The following is a 23,079-nucleotide window of genomic DNA, read 5'->3' as shown; positions in this document are numbered from 1 at the left end:
ATAAAACTGTGTTCGTAACTCAGTCCGCTGGCACCCAGCCACCCCGTGCGGCTGAGGAAGCGTTTCCAGCTGCAGGGAATCAAACCTCGGCGTTATCCTCTCTGGGCCACCCTTCGAGCCAGCAGACGAGAGTCTTCCTGACGTGCTGCCGTGTCTCAGGAGGTGTTTCAGTGTTAGATATCCTGCACAGCAGCCCCAACACAGGAATCTGAGAGCTTTGTCTCCTTGGTTGGCTCGGAGTGGTTAATGTGTTTGCCTGTGATGTTTGATGGCCAAGGTCAAGCCCTTCCTTCATGTCTAGCAAAGAAGGGATTTGAAGGCACAAGAAGGGATCTGAACCCACAGGAAGGGGTCTGGGCACTCTCCTGGGTGGCAGGAGAGGGCACAAGGACTGTTCCTAGTTGCATGTTGAGGTCTGGGCCAATACGTGGGGTGGTGTGTTGGAGGCAGGGAAGGATGGAAGAGGAAATTATGAATCTTTTGGTGGCCTAGACCTGTCACCAGTGTTGGATGGGCCCTTCTGTGTCTGCCTGCTGTAGCTTACTTGCTTAGGGGACTCAAATGCCTGAAGTTTTAGACTCAGATTTGAGGGATTTACATCCTGGACTGAGATGCTGAGAGTCAGCTGCATCTTTTTACGAGTCAGGGCTTAACTTTGGAGGCAAAGGGCAACCTCAGTTGGATTCAGAGTTTGTAATAGAGGGGTTATGTCAAATCCCAGCTCCCTAAGATGGCAGGTGGGACACGGAGCTCTGCGGTCTCAGTTTTATGGGCAGGCCATCTCTCAGAGCCTGTGCAAACTGGTTGCTAATGGCAGGTCTCCAACATCTTCTCTGCAAATGTAGGAGGTGACATATGCTATGTCCCATGATGTTCGAGATCCTAACTCCTGTGAAGGGCAAGGCAGGACTTGTAGGGGCGGGAGGGCTAACAGTGTCAGGCTGCATCTGGGGACTCTGCCTGCAAAAGGGCTCTTTTGAACACGTGCACAAGTATCTGGCACGTCCCTTAGCTGCAGAGCAATTCCCCTAAGCTGTGGCCAACAGCAGCTGGGCAGCAGGTTGCAGGGAGGACAGGTCATTTGAACGTGGGGCAATGTGAAGAGCGGGGACTCAAAAGCAGGAGACTGGCTGTGGCACTTCAGATAAGCTATGGAGACCTGGCTGAGGAGAAGCAGATGCTGGGAGGGGGTTACCTAGGGAGGAACTGGGGGAGGCAGGGGGAAAGGATATTTTGGGCTAGCAGTGAGACTTCTTGTAGCCAAAAGAGGACAACCCTTCGCTTCTCAGCTGACCCCAGTGTACAAGGGTGGGGTTTTTTTTCTTCAACCCATAACTGCAAAACCCCCAGCTGTATTTCCTTCAGCTCCTCCATGACCATGGCATCTGCTCTGCTCCTGTTTAAGAGCAGACCCCCAGAGTGCAGGAATCTCTTCCAGGCCCATCCCAACAGGCAGCTGCACCACCTTTCCCAGCCAATACTGCAGCATCTGACACACAGCCTGAGCTTACCCAACCACTCTGGCCACACACCTTCCTTCTTGGGAGGAAAACTTCCATGTTCTCCATTGCCTGGGATCCTTGCCTCACTGTACGAGATTAAATCCTCCCTCCAGGAGGCAATGCTCTGCAAGATCAGAGAAGGCAGGAGAAAACAGAGGAGCCAAGGCCAGGGCTTTGGAGGCAGCGTGCGATGCCAGCAGGGAAAGGTTGCATGTTTGCACTTCAGAGAGGCATTTGGGCAGTAAATGACAGAGGCGCTGAATTATTCCACAGGAGAGGGAGGGGGTGTGAGTGCAGAAGGGGAAAATCCATTCATTCATTACAGAAATCAATAGCCCCCACATGTCATTTAAGCTGGCCTTCCCCTGGAGAAGTGCAAGATGGAAGAGACCTCTACTGCTTCGCTGATGAGAGCAGAAACCGTGCCCGGGCTCAGCCAGAGGAAGGTGCCTGAAGAGATTATTCAGTGGTGACTCCTGAGTCATGTCTAGATCAATGCATTCAGCGATTTATTGGTGCTTCTGGGGTATATCTCGTCTAAGCATTTACGATAGTCAATGTTAATGCAAACATCCTCTGCGCAGTGCAGGGCAGCTGCGTTGGCTGTATCAGGCATGCGAGAGGCATTCGATTGGGCTGGGGAAGCATTTTGAGTAGCAGGAGGTCAGAAGTATGTGTGTGAAAATGAAAGGCTTTATTTCCTTTTGTATTAGGCACACACCTTGCACTTCTAAAGGAGACAAGGAGCCCATCCAGCAGGGACAGGGAGACAAGGACCTCCCAAACTGGCATTTGGACTAAATGATCATTGTAGGTCCCTTCCAACTGAAGTATTCTACTCTATTCTATTCTATTCTATTCTAAAAACACCAACCCCCACACTGATTTCCCCCACTAGCTCGGGGGCAGTCACTTAACCTCTCTGCCTCCATTTCTGCACCTAACTGTGCATGAACATCAGTCCCTTGGGCTGGGCTGCAGGATCCTGTACCTCGCAGCCCAGATGCTGTTCACTGGTAGAAAGCTCCTGTGACCGCATTTGTGTCACTTGGATAAACTGTCCGCCAGCATGAGAAGACTCAGCTGTACCCGGAGGGTGGTGGAGCGAGGACGTGGTCAGGTGGCTTCACTTTTATTAAGCTTCAAGCAGAAAGCTCCTTTTAAATTAGTAGGAGAAGAGGAAAAAAGAAAAATTACTGTAATACTGGGTAATACTGTACCTGGGCTGTTTCTTCTCCTGAACATGACTACTAGAAAGTAGTCCTCTTTGTCATGTTATTTAGAGTCAGTCTTAATTAGGAGTTACCTATTAAATGAAACGGCTGCAATTGCAGCCACCCATAGGCTTCTGCGTAGCTTGACTTGCTTCCCTGTATTATGTCCTTACTGGGAACGCCCGAGCCCCCAGCAGCTGGAAGAAATATTGCAAGTAGGCAAAGCTGCTGGCAGGCTCGTGGTTAATCACAGGGCTGGGAGGAGACTTGTAAAATAACTGCAAGTAAAGCAGGGAAGGGTGCTCATGTGAACTTCCTAAGCATGCTGAGGGGGAAAGGGGTGTTTCTGTAGGGATCAGCACAAATACGCTGAGGTAAGGGCTCCTACACCTTCCAAAAGTGCTGTGTCTCCTCTCCTGATGGCTTACTACATCCTTGTGGCCTTTGAAAAGCCGCTGCAAGGGGACGGTTAGGCTTGTTTGATTCTCTTGTACCCAATGCCTCAAAAGCCCCAGGAGACTGCGATGCCCAAATGCACCCTTAAAGAACAGAGTATGTACACGCTTCAGAACCCGCCAGTACATTTCCTCTGTCCAGGAATAGCTGATGAGTAATACAAAGCAGCAGAGGTAATAAATATTAAAGAGCTGGAAAATGTTAAAGTGCACGGGCAGCGGAGCTGACATGCACTGTGGGTGTGAAGTGCAGAGATCGTTTGCGTGCACCTCGCGCAGGCATTGCTTTTCATCCTTTCGTGAAGAAAGAAAAGTAGAAATAAACGTTGCAATTATTTTTATTTTCTGTTAATAGTGTGTTGAAAGGCATCATGCATTTCAGCGAGCTTGTGATCTCATGCCCCATCCCTGGCCTCACCCCCTTTACGGGCCCAAGCAATGGTTTTCCTGGCGCGATGTGTCTGGACCAGTGGAGACACAGCCAGTGGGAGGAAGGAGATGTGACACCAAGCATCTGAGGAGCCTGTGTGGTGATGCAGCCTTGTTTCCCAGTAGATTGCATGGCTAAAAAAATTGTAGATTTGGATTAAGCATCTCATGGTGGGTGCACTGAAGGTGACATGTGGTCATTCATGAATGGCATCCATCTTGGCCATCACGAAAGGTCAATGGAGTTGAGGCATCAACTCTTGGGTCCTGCAAATGCTCTGAACTCCTCCCTGCCCCTCTCAGCCCGTACTGTTGCTGTTTCCCAGCAAGAGCTGATGGTGATGGGAGTCAGATGCCATTTCTGTGCTGGAGTTTCCTTCCAGTCCCCAGCTGATACTAAACATCCCTGCTCCTCCCACCAGTTATAATGATATAAGGGCCATGGGGCAAAGACCACTCCAATTCTTCCTCCAGCTGGCTAGAGCCAAAATGGCCATGAAGACCTTTCTACCCCCTTTTTTGGTCTCCATCAGAGTCCATAGCAAGGTGCAGTCGGATGGGGCCGGCTGTGGTGAGACAACAAGGGTTAAACTCTTTCCTGGCAGGCTGGGAGGACACCGTGTGATTTCTCAGAGCCCTGCGCACCCGAAGAGGAAGGCAGGCCCTTGCTAATGTATGCGCAGCTTCTGTGAAACTAAAAATAGCTGGGATCTGAGGCTGTTCTTCCAGGATTTCACAGGCGCTCACCCAATTTTTAGCTCCTTCTTCTCAAACAGATGGCAAAATGAAGGAGACAGTCTCAACCCTCGTGCAAAGCTGCCGCGTCGGGAACCTTGCTCCACGGATGCCTTTGACCCCTGCGGCACAGATGAGCCGGGGACATGCTGCTGAACGTACAGTCCCGGGTCCGTAAGGTCCCTTGCAAGGCTGGGGTGGACCCCAGCGTTCCTGATCACTGCTGAGCAGCACCCGAAGGATTTGCTGGCCCCGGGGAGCCCTGAAGCTTTGCTCTGCAGCGGTGTGTGCTGGGAAGAGGATGCAAGCGGTGGGGAGAGCACGCTGCAGCCGGCAGCAAGCCTACAGCTCTGACCCTGGCAGCTCTGCAGTAGGGAGGGACTTTTTTCCAGCTTCACCAGGTCCTCAAGAATCATGTTCCCTTTTCCTAAGCAGGGTCCTCTCCCCCTAAACTGTTCCTGGCTGGTGTTTTTCTGGCATGCTGTTAAAAAATCCTGGAGCATCCACCTCCTCAGCTCTACAAAGCCACCATCTATGGGGGTTAGGAGAGACACTGCTGTATGGAAGAGTCTTGTCTAGTGATTTCAGGTCCTGCTTCAGCATCAGTGACCTTGATGGCCAGGGAGAGAGTAAATATTGTAAATTCAGTGAATACTCTCCTAGAATCCATATCAGTTCCTGTAACAGTTCCCTGATCTCCCAGTGGGAGATGTGACCACCTCATCTTCCCCAGCAGCCGGAGCCTGGGAATATGAAATGTTTCCCTCAGAAGAGCAAGGGGACCAGCTCCCAGTCGTGTTCCTCCTTGCCTCTGGGGTCCGCATCACTTTCTGAGGGTTTAGACTGCAGGCAACCTGCTGTCTCTGTTCAGATCTTTGGACCTGCTACCCCAAACCGGTTTGTTAAATCACTCAGAAAGTGGAAAACCCTTGAAAGAAAAAAACACATTATGTCTCTATCTCCAGGGGACTCACAGCTGGTTAAAGCCATTGCTTTCCCCTCTGTTCCTCTGCATGTTCCACCAAGGGATCTTGGAGGCTTGCAGACAGCCATGAGGAGATGAAGATGTGTCCCTGTCTTTGGCCTCCCAGAGCAATGCAGTCTTCTCCTTTCCTGAGATATCCTGTGGCTCTGGTGAGTCCACATGATGCCGAATCACCTCTCAAGACCATCTGAGTTAAGCAATGTGGCATCCTATAGGAAGGGCAAGATGACTATTCCCATGTGTCCCTGTAGCATCATGCCCTTGAATACTCCCATTTTGGGAGGCCTCAGACATTTCTCTGGATTTGTCCTAAAAATTCCCTTGCTTGGACCCAAGACAAGTCAATCAAAAGACCTCCGCTTACTTTCAAGGCCTTCGGCTGCATCTGTTCCTGTAGGACTTACTGGACTGGGACCAGTTTTATTTCCAAAAGGAGAGCCCTGACATTAAACCTTATTAGCTCAAACACACTTGAAGCAAAAATTCAGTCTGAGTTCAACTTCCTTCTTTCTGTGTAAAGCTGTTTAACAGCTTTGATTTAAAACAGAAGGCTTTGCCAGAGGCGATAGCACTGGGTGTCGGAGTATACTTTAAGTAAATAAGTATGTGCAAAATAGGAAAGGGACTGGGGCTTAAGTATTCATAACTAATTTGGGGGGGAATCTGTGATGAAAGAGAGCATTTGGCTCAGTGCTAGGCCGTGAGACCATCCTACGTGTGATAGATGCTGTGACATGTCTCTGCAGCATCCATCACTGATACCCTCTCCAGCAGCCCCTGCTACCCTGCCTGCTCCTTTATGCAGCACGGAGATGCTTCCCACATTAAAATCAAAAAAAGGGCATTCATACCCTGGTGCTGAAGAGGTCTTTGGGGTTTTTTTCTGGTTTAGGACTCTGCACCTCACAAAATAATTGACAAGTAAAATCATAAACATGATTTCTATGAACTTGGGTCAAAACTATAGTAGCTTCCGCTAGAATGCTATTCTCTGACTCTGTATTGAATTACCAAGCAAAGATCTGGAAATAGGGATTCTATAACCTGAATATTCAGGGGAGCCCCACAGCCCATGGGGACGCAGGCAGCCTGGACAGACCTGCTTCCAAAACTGGGGTCGTAATGAATATGCCAATAACACATTCATGACTATTTTTGCAAACAAAGAAATACTGGCCAGGCTCTGGCTAAGAATGGATATTTCAGTAACAGCCAGATTTGGGAAAGTTTGACAAATTAGTGCCAGGAAATGGGGCTGTTTAGGGCTAGCACTTTCTTATGATTTGTTTCTCTTCTTCTGGTGCTGATCTTTCAGTCTGTGAGTCAGAGAAAACTACTCCGCAACTAGGAAAGGAGAACAGTCACAAAGATGAATCCCAGAAACATCTCCCAGATCGAGCAACACGACGGGCAGCTCATGCATTTTTGGCCTCTGGAGCTTTAGCTGCAGTGATGCCCTTGCCCCAGTTTTCTTCCCCATGCATCTGCTAGAGGTTATGACCCTGGTATCTGTCAGTAGGATGAAATGCACACCTGCAGGTCTGCCATGTGGTCTCACAGTCCCAAATATCTGCTTAAACCATCAGTAAAAAGGGATTTGAACAAAGACAGTGGACAATGTCCCAGAGGAGGTGATACAGGTATATGTCCCATTTGGCTGGCATTGCAACCAAAGGAATAATTTCAGAGGAGCTGGCAACGCTACTCTGAAATTATCAATCACAACTCCCTGTTTTGTGTATCAGAGCCCCCAAATCATCAGCCACAAGTTAAATCAGCCTGCAAACAACAAAGCTGTGGGAATCAGATCCTAAAAGTCCTACAGCATCATGATTTTATTGTCTCTCTACAACTATTTGACGGAATTTACTCTTTTCAAGGAGGGGTTGATTTGTAGACTTTCTTTAAATAGTGAAAATGATCTCGGGCTGAAAATTATTTCTGCAATGATTGTGGTTAAGTGCTGGAACAGGTTGCCCAGAGAGGTTGTGGAATCTCCATCCTTGGAGATTTTCAAAACCCAACTGCACAAGGCCATGACCAACCTTCTCTAACTTCACAATTACCCCCACTTGGAGGGGAGGCCTGGTCCTGAGGTCTCTAGAGGTCCCTTCCAACCTATATTATTGTATCACTCTATGATATGATCCTCCCCAACGTACGTTTTATAAATCAGATCCCTCTTTCATAGTTGGTGTATAGTAAAGCCATCTGTGCTTTAAACCAGCTTTAAACTGGCTTAGAATATGAAATTATTATGGTTTCTCCTGCACAGCAGAAGACTGGCACTATCATTCTTTCTAGTAGATATTTCAGTTGCAAATAGTATTTTGCAAAAAGCAGGACTTTCTAATATAAATGGACGTTCAAGTATCATCCCCTCTCAAATACGTGCACTTAAAGAATAGGGGTTTGAATTCACACAAAGACCAGTATTTTCACTGAAGTGGTGGCTATCATGCCTATGAATTAGGGTTATTCAGAAAGTTTGACTTGACTTGACCCTTTGGCTTTAAAAGGAACAGATCATGGCTAATGCTTTTGAGAATCTCGCTCACAGAGAAGTTTTCAAGCAGGGAGAAGGAAATAACGAGCCAACAGGAACGTCTGGATGCTAGAAAACATGAAAAGAGATTGATGCAGTAAACTGCAGTACAGCTTAACTCAAAAATGTTAATATAGGCCAAGTAATCCAATTTTCTTACCTTGATGAAATCGCTGTTGTGTAATCTTGTTGTGAGTGACTCCTAAGCCTGATGCTGGATCCCAGTGATGTTGTGATAAGTGAGGAAGTGGATAAAGTCTCGTATTGGAGTTCCAGGTTTGGCACCGAGATGACGATGAACTCTGTGTCCAAAGAAAGACAGTGTCCTCTGCGACCTACTAGTCCACACAACTCATGGATGATGTCATGCCACACATTTAAGCTTTTTAAGTGTCTCTAAGGCGCAGAACAAGCTTGTTTTGTGTTCAGCAACATTCTCCTCCAATAAGCAAGACAAGGCATGGAATGGAGTTTTTTAATTGTTTAATAGGAGCTGATAGAAGCAATTAACTAGATAAGGGGTAGTTGTACACTGTGAAGCATGTTTACTGGTCAGAAGAGGGCAGAAACTGCAAGGCAGAAGGACCGAAACACTTGATGAACACACTTCTTGCTGTGTTTTATTCATTCTTAGGTATAAGCCATATGAAGAAATGCCAAAAGTGGCAAGATTTCAGAAAGCTCTGAGAATCCCGATTCTGGAAATCAGGGCCCTGATGAAGCCCATCAAAATGATGAGACATTTAGTCATACGTAGTTGGGATGACCTGTGAGGATGCTGGATTAAATGAAGGGTTTGTGCATTGCTTGCTTAGTCCTGTGACAAGAATTAAGGTGCCCTTTCTTGCTTTTGAGATGGCAAGTGATCTTTCCCAGTTTAGCAATGGTCCCCAGCATGGTTTTGGCCCAATACAACTAGCAGTGGTGAAAATAAGTCCTGCACACCCTTTGAGGATTAGCCCAGGCCAGGAACCATTTCCTAGAGGCAGTTTGGATGGAGCCCCTTGTTCTGGAGGAGTTTGATGCCATGGAAGCAGCCAGACGAAGCTGTGGTATATTGGCACCTGGATGGGGCCCCATAGTTACTACTGTGATACTCGAACTAGGAACAATAATTATCCATCTGTGAATCCTTATCACTAACTTGCAACATTATAACAAAGAAAAAAAATCGCTAGCAAATGTTGATATTGAGCATGTTAATTGTGATGGCAACTGTAAGTTTGATTTTGATTTTTTAATAGACAGCATTTTACTTTCATGCTCCCCTGTTGCTTGAGCGCTGCATCTTACATTCCTTTTATATCTGTTAGAATGAAAATAATTCATTAAAATTAAAAAAGCGGGCCAAAGCCGCAGCTGGTGTAAATTGCTAGAGCCCTGTGGATGCCAGCTCGCTCCAGCTGAGATCTGGCCTTACATAACCTCATTTTAAGGGTACGTTCAGGCAGCCTCCGCTGCAAGCCTTCCAGCCGAGCAGTTACACATGTCCTCATTTCCTCCCTTCCAAGGAGTGGGCTTTTAAACCGTAAACACCCTCTAGTGCATAAGGATAATGGCCCCTTGCAAGAGCTAGCAGGAGTGCCTGCGGAGAAGACGGCGGGAGGGTGAGCCGCCAGCTGAATGATGCGCCCCATCCCACCCCTCTCCTTCCAGGAGAGAGCACCAGGGAGAAGGTCGGTGGCACGGGATGGTGAGGGAGATGGTGTCCATCCATACTGTGTGCGTTGCTACCATGACACCTAGGATATAACCGTATTGCCATGGCAAAGTAAGGTTGTCCAGAGAGAAGGGGAGGTTGGTGAGATGCTGGGAAGGGTGTTGTACCTGTTGCCCTCCTGGTCGTGATAAATCCTACTCATCCGAAGGGGCATGTAAGGTTCTGCAGTTGTAAGTTGCAACCTATTCAGCAGAGTTAATTTTCCTTTCCCTAGAGGTCTGTTTCTGACTTCTCAGGTATGCTCTGCCATTTTTCAAGCCAGGGTTTGCTTCTCTGAAAGCTGTGCTTGGTCAAGAAGAGTTTCCCAACCTGGAGTTGTTGGGAGTGGACTGAGTACCTCAAATCCTATTCCTTTCTGTTTTTCCACATACGGGTACTAGTAAACCAGGCAATTTCAAGCCCTGCTCATGGGCACTGTGACTTCGTCATGCTGCTAAATTGTTCGTATAATCACTAGATCGGTCAAGGCTTACTAGCACTCTCCCAAGTAATCATAACCTAGGCAGGGTTCAGGACTCCATAGGGGCCAGGGATCGGTCCCAATACTGAGTGTGAAAGCAGCTACCTGGTTTTGGAGGACGAGAGAGTTCATTTCTGTAGTCAATCTTGGCCCATTGGTCTCAGGAAAGGTGATCGGGCCCCTGTACTTTGTTGCCTATTGTAGATACGGTCTGAGATTCCTGACCTTGATCAGCTTGTGGTTTTGTGGGACAGGCCATCAGGACTCTTCTTTCCCCAAAACATAGCCCAGGGCCTGTGCTGACGTGCCTTTCCATGCTCCTGCAACCTTCTTTCTTACACATCAGCATCCTCTTCATTTCAAGCCAGCCTGTTGCCTGAGGCATCCTCCCACACTTTCTGCTGGTGATATTCAAAGCCACCTCTGTAAATTGAACAGTGCCAAGGCACAGGCACAATCCTGTAATAGTTCACCCTGTTAAATTGTCAGCACAGTCTCCGGCAATTTTGGCCAAGGCCAACTAGCGTGGACATAGCCACGTGGAGTCAAGTCACGCCAGCTGGCCAAGGACAAAGGCTGGTCTTTGGTCTGCTTTGTTTAATGGTATAGACAGAGTCTCTGACTCCATAATCCTGTCTCTGGACATTTCTGCTACAGTCCTTGCTGAGACAGCTAAGCAGCCTCTTTCATCCACATGAACCATCTTTTTCCATAGCACTTAGGGTGGGGGGTTTTTTTTACAGTAGGAACATCTCCTCTTCCCCCTCCTGATGGCATCCTGGGGCTTCCTCCAAAGGTTATTTGACCACATCTCTGGAGCCGATGGCTTTGGCTCCTTAAAAATGTGCTTTGGCACAGGGACAGCAGTGACTTTGCCCCGCGCAGTTTGTGTGCTACTGCGACATACGTAGTAAATAAGCGTGAGGATAATTATACCAACAGGAATTCTGGGAACCCTGCCAGAATGGAGGGGACAGCCAATCCTTTGTGCATTTAAAGAAAATCGCCCCAAATCCCCCTCCCAATGCCAAATTAGTTCTATCTCTTGAAGCCATGATGGGACTTAGAACTAAAAATACATGCATACACACAAATACACACACTCGTATATAAAAATAGCCAGCATTCAAGAAATAAAAAGCCCAAAGTTAGGCTCCTGTATCCAAAATTAAGCTCTTAAATAAATAAATTAGCCTGATTTTCAAAAGCACAGAGTGGTGAATGGCTTTCAGTGACATAAGAGGAAGCATCATGTTGCTAAAGACTGAAGATCAGGCCTGAATATGGATTTGAAAGTCTAATTATAGAATCCTGTTTGCTACCAGCTTGACCGAGAACAACAAATTTCAGGTGAAATGACATTGATTTTTTTTTTCTTCAGAGTTTGTCTACACTTAACCAGTGTTAGTAAAGGTAGGAAAAAGCCCTCAAACAAGTAAATAAAATACCACAAAGAAGAAACAGATATACTGGAATAAAACTGCTTACAGCAGTGCGGTACATTTGTGTTCGGATATAGGATTGAGCACTACCAATGTTACAGCTGGGTGAAATTTTATATTGATTAATTAGACAGGTATTTATTAGTTGTTGAAAGCCTACCAGGTGGAAAGACTGCTTTTCCCAGTTACTCTTACACTTTCTCTGCTGAAAACTCCCAATCGACTGGCATCAAGGAGGAATGGGTTTTTACTCCTCCCTTTCCTCTCTTTTTGTCAGATTTGGGTCTGAAAGGTGCTAAAGAGAGAGCACCATATTTTTGCCTGGACCAAAAAGAGAGTACAAAGGGAAGTTCATTTCCCTTCTGCTGCAAATGGTCCTTGGAGCCGTTTTGCTCACGTGCTGTTCATTTGGGAGGTTGTGACCTTTTGCTGGCCAAAATTATGCCAAGGGATTCCTGAGGTCACAGTCCCATGTGGCAGTTGGATAGGGACAGATTTGTCCTGCTGGGTCTTCCAGCGCAGATCAGATTGGGCAGCACTGGGCTTTACGGCGTCAAGGAAGCATGTCTACCCTGGGTGGAGGACCATCAGCAGGCAGAGTGGTACTCCACTCGTGGGTTTGTGTTGTGGGGTTTAGAGGCTGGGGACAGCACTAAAAGATCTGGGTTCGGCTGCCAGAAGACTTTCGGAGAGCCCTTTTGGTGCTCCATGACTCAGTTTCCCCATCTGTGGAAGGGGCACAGTACAGTTGACCTTTGCAAAAGGCTGTGGGCTCGACAGCCAAGAGAATTTGGTGTTACTGTCGTTGCCGTTGTTCTGGCCATTGATGGAGACAGGACCAGGGCATTACATTTATCCAATGCATTTTTATGTCCTTTTATGCATGCTGCTTCCATGAAAAGGTGGCATGTCCTGTCACTGTAGCCAGTTAGAAGCATTCATGCTTGAGCTGTGTGGATGGTGGTGAATCCCTCGAGATGGAGGAGAAATCATTGCAGGACATGGTGTCCCTTCCGTTAAGTTTCTTCTTAATCTTTTTGAGTGACTCAATGCTATTGTTATAGTTTGGTTTTGCCAACCTGGAGTACTTGGAAAAGTAAAAACAGTCTTAAAAATAACCAAAAACTGGAGACAGCTGGTGGGGACAGCAATGTGGAAGAGTAGAGGTCTAGCAAATGTGAGCTGTGAGAAGGGACTGAAAGAAATTGGGTTTTTTTAGTCTGGAGAAAAGGTGACTGAGGGTTTACATGGTAACTAGGTGCATACAGGTAAAAGACTGCTGCAGGGTGAAAATGAATAAATTCTTCTCCTTGTCCATGGCTGGAATGATGAGAAATTAGTGGCTTAAACTTCAGAAGGGGAGTTTACTTTTCATGTAGTAGCAGGAATGGGAGCTCCTGGGAAGGGGAGGCCGTGCAAGACTACAGGACAGATTCAGTGACTATCTCTGTCGAAAGAGTTTGGCAGAGGTGATGCTGTCTTTGCCCATGGCCAGCACCTTATGGGCACCACCACCTTGGCTTTCAGTGTCCCTATATTGCTGATATTATAAAAACCAGTTGCATGCTCCTGTTCTCTGCCTTCTCTTTGAGCCATTCCAACTTACTCTCCCCAACTTTGCCTTTCCAGCTAAACTATATTTATTTAATTCCTTGCATGCATGAAGAGAAGGCAGGATTCCTGTGTCATTCTGCAGCTTCTGGGGCTGGGGGCTTTCAGGGAAATGCTGAGTACGGGTGGTGGCGGTGGGCATGTCGGGGGAGTGGGAGGAGGACTGGTGTCCATGGGAGAGAAGGTGGCTCCACAGGCATTTCCACCCCACTCAGGTTCTGCTGGGGATGTCACATCAGTGTCACCGGTGTCGTATATGACTGGCATAGCATTTTCTCGAGTGTCGAGCCCCATCTGGTGGTTTTTCTGCATCATTTTTTTTTGTGTGTGTGTCCTTGTGTCTTCTTTCGGGATTTTTCGTCTTCTGGGCTTGCGAACTGGGAACGGGAAGGAAGGGCAAGGTGCTTGAGAAAGGGCAGGGCTCGCAGAGGTACCTCTGCCTCTCTCCCACCTCCCTGTCCCTGGGTGTAATTTGGAAATACAGAAGCTGTCGAGGCTTGTGTCCTTTCCTGCTGCTCTTCCTTGCTGTGCAATCTCGCCCCGAGTGGCAAGGAATGATCTAATCGTTTTGGCGAAACCCCAGTTTGTGCTGTGAGCCCCTCCCAGAGCCTCCAGAAGGCACTTCATCCAACCATCATGCTGGTGTCTGAGGTGGGACAGATGAACAGTCCCAGGAGGGGACATTTCTCTCCATTGACTAGCTCAGATAACCCACTTTAGGGTCAGCGTTAGGTGAAACGATTCCCATCCCAAATTTCAGAGCACAAGGTTACAGCCACCATGCAGGATGAGAAGGAAAAAGACCCATATTATTAGATTATTACTATCAGCAAGCAGTAGAAAGGACCCTTTTAGGAGGTGTTTTCTTTCTGAAATGCCTCAAGTCCTGTGTCATCTGGGCACCTTGTGCTACCCTACCTGGGTCACCTCCATTTACAAAGATTGTCCAAAAGTTCCCTGAAGGGAAGTTGTGTCCCCAGGGTGAGGTTTGCAGGTCTCCTTGCACACTGATATGGAACCAGAGGCGATGAAGCAGTACCTGTCCATGCATGAGACACCTCCTTCTAGTCCAACATTGCCCAAAGTCTCAATAGCTGACCAGTGGCAAGCTGTGGCCTTTTGCATTTGTGGGTCACACGTGTGCTGAAGGTGAAGGTGGTGTCTCATTGCTCCACCTGCGATGAAACAGGGGCAAATCTCTGGGCTCTGTGAGGGAAGCTCCTTTGCAGAGTGCTGAAGGGGCTTAGACCATCTGTCGAGCCACCGCCAAGTGACATGACCGGTATTTGTCAAGTAGCTTTTCCTCTTCTCATCACAAAAACAAACTGAGGGAGTTGTTTTCTTGTGCAAGCGTTTCATGAGCATTTCCTATCCCCACGCTTCACGTTTGGGTAGTGCAAATCAAAGGTTTCCCACTCTTGCAATACAAAGGTGGTCCTCAGATCTTGCAGGAGATAGTGTTAGACCTGCGTAGACACCTGTATCTACCCCAGATTCCCCTTCCCCAGACAACCTCCCTCTCCCCAAAGAACTGGCCCACAGCCCCATCCTCCTCAGATTTTGATGCATGCCAAAGTCTCACGCTCAGCTTTTCCTCCTGTTTCCTGCAGGTATATCCGAACTATGTACCTGGGGATCCAGAGCCAGAGGCGGAAGGAACACCAGCGGCGTTTCTACTGGGCTATGATGTACGAATATGCAGACGTAAATATGTTGCGCCTCCTGGAAACTTTCCTCGAGAGCGCCCCTCAACTGGTGCTACAGCTCTGCATAATGATCCAAAAGAACCGTGCAGAAACATTACCATGTAAGTGGCCCCCTCGTCCCCCCCTCCCCATCCTCCCAGCATCCCCCCTCTGATCCCATGCTCAGTTGCCGATGGATGTTTTGCTAACCGTCTGCCCTACGCAACCTGGCGTGTAAGGGGCTGCCACTTCGGACAAATCTCATTCCAGCTCCGCGCTGCGTTCGCTGGGTAAAATTTCTGCTCATTCCACTGAGAAAAAAAAACAGTATAAATGAAAAGATGAGATTCAGCTCTTCCACACCCAGTCCAGTCTAAAGAAATGATGGTTTTATCAGGAGGAGGCAGGCAGTCTCTGCTGCTATGGCAAGCGTCGCCATTCGTTTGCCACCTGGCAGCAGGCATATACAATCATTCTCTGCCTCAGTTTCCCTCCTTACATAAGTAGGATGATAAAACTGGCCAGATTTGAATTTGTTTTGTGAGGACAAATGGTTCGATGCCTGTGCAATGCTCTGATGGTGTGAAGTGTAGTATAAGGGGGTTTTTTAATAGCTAAATGCTGTAGGACCTTTTCTGAAGAGTGCCCAGGAATTAAGGTTTAGTCATTGGTACCATGGTTCTCAGGAAGTCGAAGAAAAGAGAGAGGGGAAAGCAGTGGAGGGGGTTGCATAGGGACAGGGATGTTGTAGTGCAGGTATCATTGCAAAGGTAGGTAGAGGAACAGAGGCTTGGAAGCAACCACAGAGAACAGTTTGCCAATTCTGATGTCCTTTGCTGCAGCGATGTCCTGAGCATGGGGCATCCACCCAGTTGAGAGGCATATGCCCCTGTGCCAGCGTGGGGTGAGCAGCTCTACCAGCCCATGCCCATGGCATGCTGGCTGCCTAAGGGCCGCTAGCTCAAGGGAGATTTGTCCTTTCCAAGGACCAACAGCGGTATCAGCTGATGAGCTGCTGGGTTATTCAGCCCCTGCTCGATTCACACACCGGGCATGATACTCGGCTTCCCAAAGACAGCCTGCTTGTGGCACGGCATTTCTGACAGACCTGAGGAGTTTCTAGGAGCTGAGATTGGAACTGGGCACTTCTTCAGGGTTAAATTTTGCTGGTTGGACCAAGGTCACCGCTATCTACAGCATCAATAAGTCAGAGTGCTCTCCCCTTCCTCCATACTTTAAGCATGTCCATCACATGTTGTTTGTAGAGGCCTCCCTCCCTTTTCCTATTTATGCAGTCTTTTTCTAAAACCTTTCATCACGAGCTCTCCGGGCCTCCAAAGTGCTGACATGATGAACATGCCTTTCTACAACTCCTGCTAGAACTGCTCACATTTGCCAGCACCCTTTTCCTGCTGCTTCCAACATTATTAACCCTACTAAAAATGTAGAAATCATAACCTAAGAGGCTTGCCAGGGCGTTACGCAGATTGTTGGGCTCGCTACAGAAAGCACTGGGTGAAGTTTGCTGGCCTCTGTTGTGCTGCAAGTCAGACGCCACGGCCGAATAATCCCTCTAGGCTTTCAAATCTGTGGCTCTTTCAGTTTGCCACTTCCAGGCATGGCTGCCTAATCCACTGAACAAGCTGCATCATTTTCCAACCCCCTCCCTTCTTCAGCTATGCAGTTCCTCCGTTCCTCCACCACACCGAGCAGGCTGTGCTCTCTTCCAAGGCAGCGCACGTCCCCGCCTGCCTCCCCGGGCCCTGGAGGGCTCTTTGCCTGCCACGCTCCAGCAGCCGAGCTCTCAGGGTCCCCAGAGCCCCTTCTCCCTGCCTCCCTCCCTGCCTGTGCCAGAGATGCTGTCGCGCATCTCGGGGCTGCGTGCCGAGCGGCGGGCACTGCTGATGGATGCGAGCAGCAGAGCTTGCTCGGCGCTCCTGACTCAGGTGCAAGGTTTCCTAAAGCTCCTCCGTGCCCGTTCGGCGCTTCTGTCTTCCTCCTCCTCCCGGCCAGTACATAATTATGGAAAAGGAAATTAAATGCTGAGAGGAGCCGTTATGAAAGGGAGCATCAAAGATTTCCCTTAAAGCAGGCAGAAACCAAAGGAAGATGGATATTGTTAGGAAGGCAGTGTGTTTAAAAATCAAATCAAGTCTCTCCTGGCTCATCATGTCTATGTGAGCGTGGCTCATCACAGGAAGAGGCCAGTTCTGCCTCTACACAGGGGCAGCGTCAGCTGCGTCACTAAGGGATACACACGGGCAAAACAGCCCACAGCAGGGCTTATAAACCCAGGTACAGCCTGTGCTAGTATGTCCAGACTCCAGCCATTTCCATATGGTTCACACGGTGTCTTATGGATTCATTTAGTGCTAGAACAAAGTCAATTTACCTTTTTATATGGCATACATCCCCCCCTCCAAGCCCCAGTCCTCCCTGCTCTTAAGACTGCAATGCCAAGCCCAGTGCAGGAAGCCAAGCCAGGCTTCAGTCTTCTCCAAATGGGTCAGCTAATGTCTCCGTCTCCTATTTAAGGAGCTTTAGAAAGGGAGTTACTGGAATGGCTATCAGGAAGTTTTGCTTTTTTCTCCTAGTTCCCATGTTAAGGTAGCTGTTGAGGTAAGAAGAGTGAATATGCTGGAGGTCTTTACTCAAACCCAGAGCATCTCCTCCAGAGATGTTTAGGAACATGGTGACAGAAAGGGTTGTTCTTGCCAGTTGTGGTTGCAGTGTGTAGGGGAGCACTGCGAGGACTAGTAGAAGGGGATGCAATCAGGCTAAGGCTTAATTTCCTGGTTTCCATATCTATTGGGTGGGTGGAAGAAAGAAAAGCCTCACCATGCCTTGCAAAAACCATTTTACCCTGAGAGGTACCTGTTTGAAAGGGTTGGGTGGAACCCGTGTTTATTGGTCCTTCAGTGCTGAAAGAACAGACCAGTTTCACTGATGGGCCCCTGCTCACCCAAGAGTTAGCATCTCCTGCATGGTCTGACACCACCAGCAGAAGTGCTGGAGCTGGAATTTGAGGTCAAGTCCCAGCCTCAGTAAAGCCTGGGACAACACCCCTGGGATTTCATGAAGGTCAGGATTCGTTCCTTCATCATATCCCTAGCACAAGGCAGACCAGATCCCAGCTTAGCTGCCGTTGCCCGATGAGTCGGGAAGAGCAGAAAATAGCACAGAGAGAAAAGAGGTAAGAACTCGGTGTACTGCACCAGGTGAGCAGGTCTGACCTGGAAGGTGCACGCTGAGAGCCTGAGCTGGAGTACTTTGTGCTGTGGCTGCCGGGACAAATGGGTCGACATCAGCTCCTGAATCTGCATCTGGAAGGAGCTGGTGTTGGTATGCAGGCCCTTTGCGAGTGATTCATCTGCTACAACCACAGCTGTGTGGGTCCAAAAGAGAGTCAATGGAAGGTGAGGGAGGAAGGATGCCTCCAAAACATGGATCTGCCCGTGTCCAAAGCAGCTGAAGGAGGTGAGATGAGATGCTTGCCCTCCAGCAGCACCTTTCTCCAGGGCAGCTAGACAGAACCTAGGTGATGTGTTTAGACCTACCCTTAGGGTTAGGCAAAAGGAGGTGGTGGGACTCTGAAGAGGATGCAGCCCTGTCCCTTGCTCACTGTAACTGTCCCTGAGATATAGGAGAGGATGGTACGAAAGGGTGGCCATCTCTGTCAGATTACAGAACAGCACTGGCCAGAGGACTCCCCTGATTTAAATAACATGGCGTATTTGCAGGGGGAAACATAATGTTAATGACAACAAAAAAAGCCCAGCAACCCAGATCTTCATTTCATAATCACTCCTAGCAGACAATCCACCTCACTTCTTGCGGTATAAACCATCCTTAACCTACTTCACCCTGCAGAGGTGCCTGTTCCTCTGCACTGAATGGAAAGGAGCACATATAACCAGCTTAAAGGTTAAATCTAACTTTAGGCAGTTTTTGAGGTGAGAGGGATTCCAGTTTTTCAGCATAAATCTCCTCTTAAAGAGGTTTCCTTTTACTTAATTTTTTTCATGTGGCTACTTTAAGACTTAATGAGATTTAGCAGAACATCTAACGTCCTTCCACTCATGTCACGAGTTCTTTACGCAAAGCTTTTGCTGGGAATTTGCCTGCATGAGGCTGCAGTTTTCAGCGCAGGGTTCCCCCCGCAAAAAAGGACTGTCTATCCACCGATGCTATGCCCATCTCCTCTATAACCCTGCTGTTGGTCTGAAAGAGATTTGCAGCGTAAGCCTTCATTTTGCAAAGTCCTGTTGAAATCTCTGGGATTTTGTGAGGTGTCTGCACTCTCTGCAGCCTGCGATAAGTAGTCTGAAGCTGCTTGTATATTTAAGAAAAAGCAACATTAGCTTCTGTTTTTCTGGGGGGTTGCTTTTTTAAGCAGAGTGATAGTTAGGCACTAAAAGGGATTTTAGGCATCTCAGCTACAGATGTGTGTTGGCTGCAGAGTTATTGTGATGGAGTTTGCAAATCTTCTTGTCCCTCCCAAAGCAAAGTCCTATCTTTTATCATGTCCTCACTCTTTCTGTACCATGTCTGGGGGCCATGTATGATCAGGGCTTGTCCTTTTTTGCAGGGGCACACTAAGATGCTTTTCCCTGTCACTTAGTTTAGAAGACTTAACTGGTCTTTGCAGGGTATTGAAGGACAAGCAGCAGGGATGGGTTAGCTGTTGTCCCCACCGCCCAGAGAAGGCATCCCCCACCGAGCTGAGCGGGTTTGGGATGAGCCAGCCTCAAGTTAAACACTCCTGCGCATGGGTGAGAGGATTCCTGTGTGGGCAATAATGAGTTAAGTCTAATGTGGAGATAAATGTCTCAGTTAATTTTCTCCCAATGACAGGCCGGTAGTTAACCAATAACATGCTGTGAATAATGGGTATGCTGTGAACTACATACTGTCTGAAATGTCCTGTTAGACAGATTCATAGGATAGAAGATATCTCAAGGCACCATGACTTGTTGAGGAGTGGTTTGAGATCTAAAACCAAGGCCATATCTAAAGGACAACACGTGAATGGATCACTTAGTCCCCTGACCACTCAGGCCCCCTTCTTAGCTGGGACAACCAAGTCCAAAAGGGAGCCTTCAGCCTTTAGTTGCCCAAGGGTGTGATTTTCAAATGTGATCAACACTGGCCTGAACGTAAATGGAAAGACTACAATTCCCATGTCTCTGCTGAAAGTGGAGAAGAGACTCATTAGATTTGAAAGTTCATCCTACAGGTAGCACTGCTAACCTTGAAGGAGCACTAGAAGTTAGTGCAAGATCCTTCATGCTGGTCTGGGCCGAGCAGGGACGTCCCTCGGAGAGCCCAGCAGAAATGGCACCAGCAATGGACATCCATCATCACCACTGTTACCCTGTTAGCATGGGCCTGACACGGTTTTGGCTTGAACCAGTTAACTCTGTGCCAAACAATCCCCAAAGACTGCTTGGGGGTAAACACAGAGCAGGGACCATTCCCAGCAGGCAGTTGGACGTGGCCACCTTTGGATGGCAGGAGATGGGATATGGATGGGGCTAGAGTGTGCCTACTGGCCACCGGGCTGGAGAACAATCCCTGCAAATACTTGATTCTTAGTAGAGATGCAGCCACAGAGGACTATGGGTGGGAGATGCCATGCTGGATGGAAAAGCATGGGTGGGGAAAGTGCTTGCTGTGGGGTGTTGCTGCTGGCTTTCCACAGGTGTCTTTCAGTTTGGATGCAACTAAATATCTGCATTCCAACAGTGCTCAAACGTGAACCCAAACCCCCAAATTCAAATCTCTGTGTCCTCACTACACAAAATTGTCCCCATTTGTGCCGAGTCCTGTAACCAGAGTTACCCATCATAAATAAACCGTGGTTCACCCTTTCTACACAGGCATCAGATTCCACAGGGCTCAGTACAAAGAAGACCGACATCATCTACAGACTCTGTTTGGGATGGGTAAGAAAGACATTGATGCAGGCCCAAGCAAAGTCCTTTTCCTCCAGAAGCAGAAATCCTCTTCCCTTTTCTGACCGGTGTATTTTTCCTAAGATCCAGCAAGATAACTGCAATGTATGCCTAAAAAAGTCTTTGCCTCGTAGAGTTCTCAGTAACAGGAGATGGGGTGAGGGTAAGGTCTACCAGAGTCACACCCTGGGCTTTGGCTTGGGCTGTGAGGCAGATCATAAGGAAAAAAAGATGCTGAAATTTTACCCATGGGGCTGAAGGCATATTCTTTCTTCCTCTCATGCCATTCCTTGGGGAGTAAAAGAAATGGGAGACATGCATCACCCAGACCTGGTTCCTTGTGACAGAAGAGGCATGAGCAGAAAAGCAGTTGCTCATTGCCATGTGGGTAAGGGACCCCACCAGTTGTGTGTTTGCTGAAGGGGCTCGGCAGGGAGGAACCGGGATAATCTGCATTGAAAGTTTGTCCTGATTCAGCCACAGTTTCCCTTTAAGTGTTCATCAGCAGACCAAGGAGGCACCTCACAAAATGCCCAGAGAGCTCCAAACACATAAGCAGCTCGCCTGGGAGGCCACTCATATGACTCAAGTGCTTTGCCAGACTGGGGCATATGGCTCTGTTCCTGCCTTCCCCTCCTTCTCACCAAAGCCGGATGACAGATAGCAATTTGGTGCCCTGCTTGAAATGAGTCGCTGGTCCTGGGCCAATTCCCAGCAGCATCAAAAAGCCATCTCCACAGTTGGCAGTGGGCACTGAGGACGTCTTGCTCTGGCGTGCTGAGAGCAGGCCAAGCCTGAGGCACGCTGGCATTGAGCAGCATGGGGAAAGCTTGCCCTATCATCAGCCGTATTGTCCCGGCGCAGCGGGGAAGGACTGGGCCCAGGAGCCTTTGAAGCCAGTGACAGCTTTTTTTTTTTTTTTCCAATGGGCTTTGGAGCAAGCCCAAAGAGAGACGTCACCCCTTAGCCCATCCCCACCTGCAGCTGGTCCGTCCACCACCTTGCCATAGCTCTCGCTCTGTTATTTTGGAGTGCTGATAAAAAAACCTTCTGTTCTGTACCACGTGCCACCATCACGCATATGACATGCCACAGCCAATAAAGATGAGTCACCATTCACGGGACAGCATTGGCAGGTAGCCAGTGCTGCCAATTTTAGGCTTTGTAAGACTGTGGTAATCTTTGGAAGGGGGTTACATCATCAGAGCACTACACAAGCATTAGCCCATGCTGTTCCTAGGAGCTGCAGGCAAGCTGGGAAACTGAGGCACGGAGAAAGAGGTTTGATTAGCCTAAGGTCTTGGGGAGGATCTCTACGCTGCAGGCTCCTGGGGAGCAAGTTCATGCCAAACAGATTCCAGGCAGGAAATTAAGGCTTTTTCAGGTAATTTCATGCTGCAGACTTTCCTGGAGACATACCTCCCGTGGCAGATTCATGATTAGAGCATAGGAAAAGGTGGCTGCACACTGCTGTGCAGTTGGCTAGAAAAATGCATGGAAGTTCAACTCTTTCCATCTTCAGGTTGCTCTAGTGTGCAGCTCTGGGGTTCACGTCAGGCATCCAGGAGAGTATGCTAACTCTGGATAAACAGAGAGCACATAGCCACTGAGATGTGCAAAAATAACTGGGGAAGATGCCGGGCGGGTGCTGGGCAGGGACGTCTCTGTGTTTCTACCCCTAATGTAGATGGAGCAATTCAGATTGATGCAACTGGCTCAAAATTGCTGAGTATTGAAGGAAAGAACATTCTTGTTTCAGAAACTATCAGTTGTTTTATATGATTAGCTCAAGGTGACAGTCCTGAGTCTGGGAGTACAGCAGATTTACTGAGTCAGTGGAAATCTCCTGAAATGACTTTTGTCCTAAGTGGCATTTGACCAACCTCATGCTCTCAGTGCCCTCAGTTGCGTTCACGTCTTCGCATGGACACTCACCCATGGGGCACCCAAGACCAGGCATGGCCGTTTCCCTGTCGCAGGAGCCCGTATCTGAAATACCCTAAGGTGCAAACAGATGTTTGCAGTAGGGGAACGGATGCATGGTTTGATCTCAGCCTGTCCGTGGGGAAGGTGATGTTCATTAACCTGTTGAAGAGGCAGTCTCAACTCCATCTTGTACACAAATGAACTTCTGAGAAGGCAAAAAGACCCAGGAGAGACAAGCCAACCTGAGCATGACTTAACTGGTGGATGCTGGCGTGTCATTGAGTTCTGGCCTGCCACACATCACTTAGACCTTTGCAGAGCGTACAGAGCCTGGGAAGCAGAGGAAGAAAGAGGTTCCTGCTGTTATCCTTGGAAATCAGTGTCCCTGGTGCCTTCAGCTACCCCACTGCGAGACA

General features: G+C 48.3%; 1 protein-coding gene across 1 annotated transcript in view; it reads left to right on the top strand.

The window, feature by feature from the left end:
• The window catches only part of XKR6 (XK related 6), a 185,053-nt gene that overhangs the window by 148,141 nt on the left and 13,833 nt on the right, over positions 1 to 23,079 (top strand). Inside the window, exon 2 of the mRNA XM_052809188.1 lies at positions 14,709 to 14,905. Within this exon, the coding sequence (XP_052665148.1) occupies positions 14,709 to 14,905 (197 nt within the window). The remainder of the gene's footprint in view (positions 1 to 14,708; positions 14,906 to 23,079) is intronic.

The sequence above is a fragment of the Harpia harpyja genome, chromosome 15 (assembly GCF_026419915.1).
Source record: "Harpia harpyja isolate bHarHar1 chromosome 15, bHarHar1 primary haplotype, whole genome shotgun sequence".
Lineage (NCBI taxonomy): Eukaryota > Metazoa > Chordata > Aves > Accipitriformes > Accipitridae > Harpia > Harpia harpyja.
Note: the sequence above shows the minus strand (reverse complement) of the source record. Positions and strands in the feature narration are given on the sequence as shown.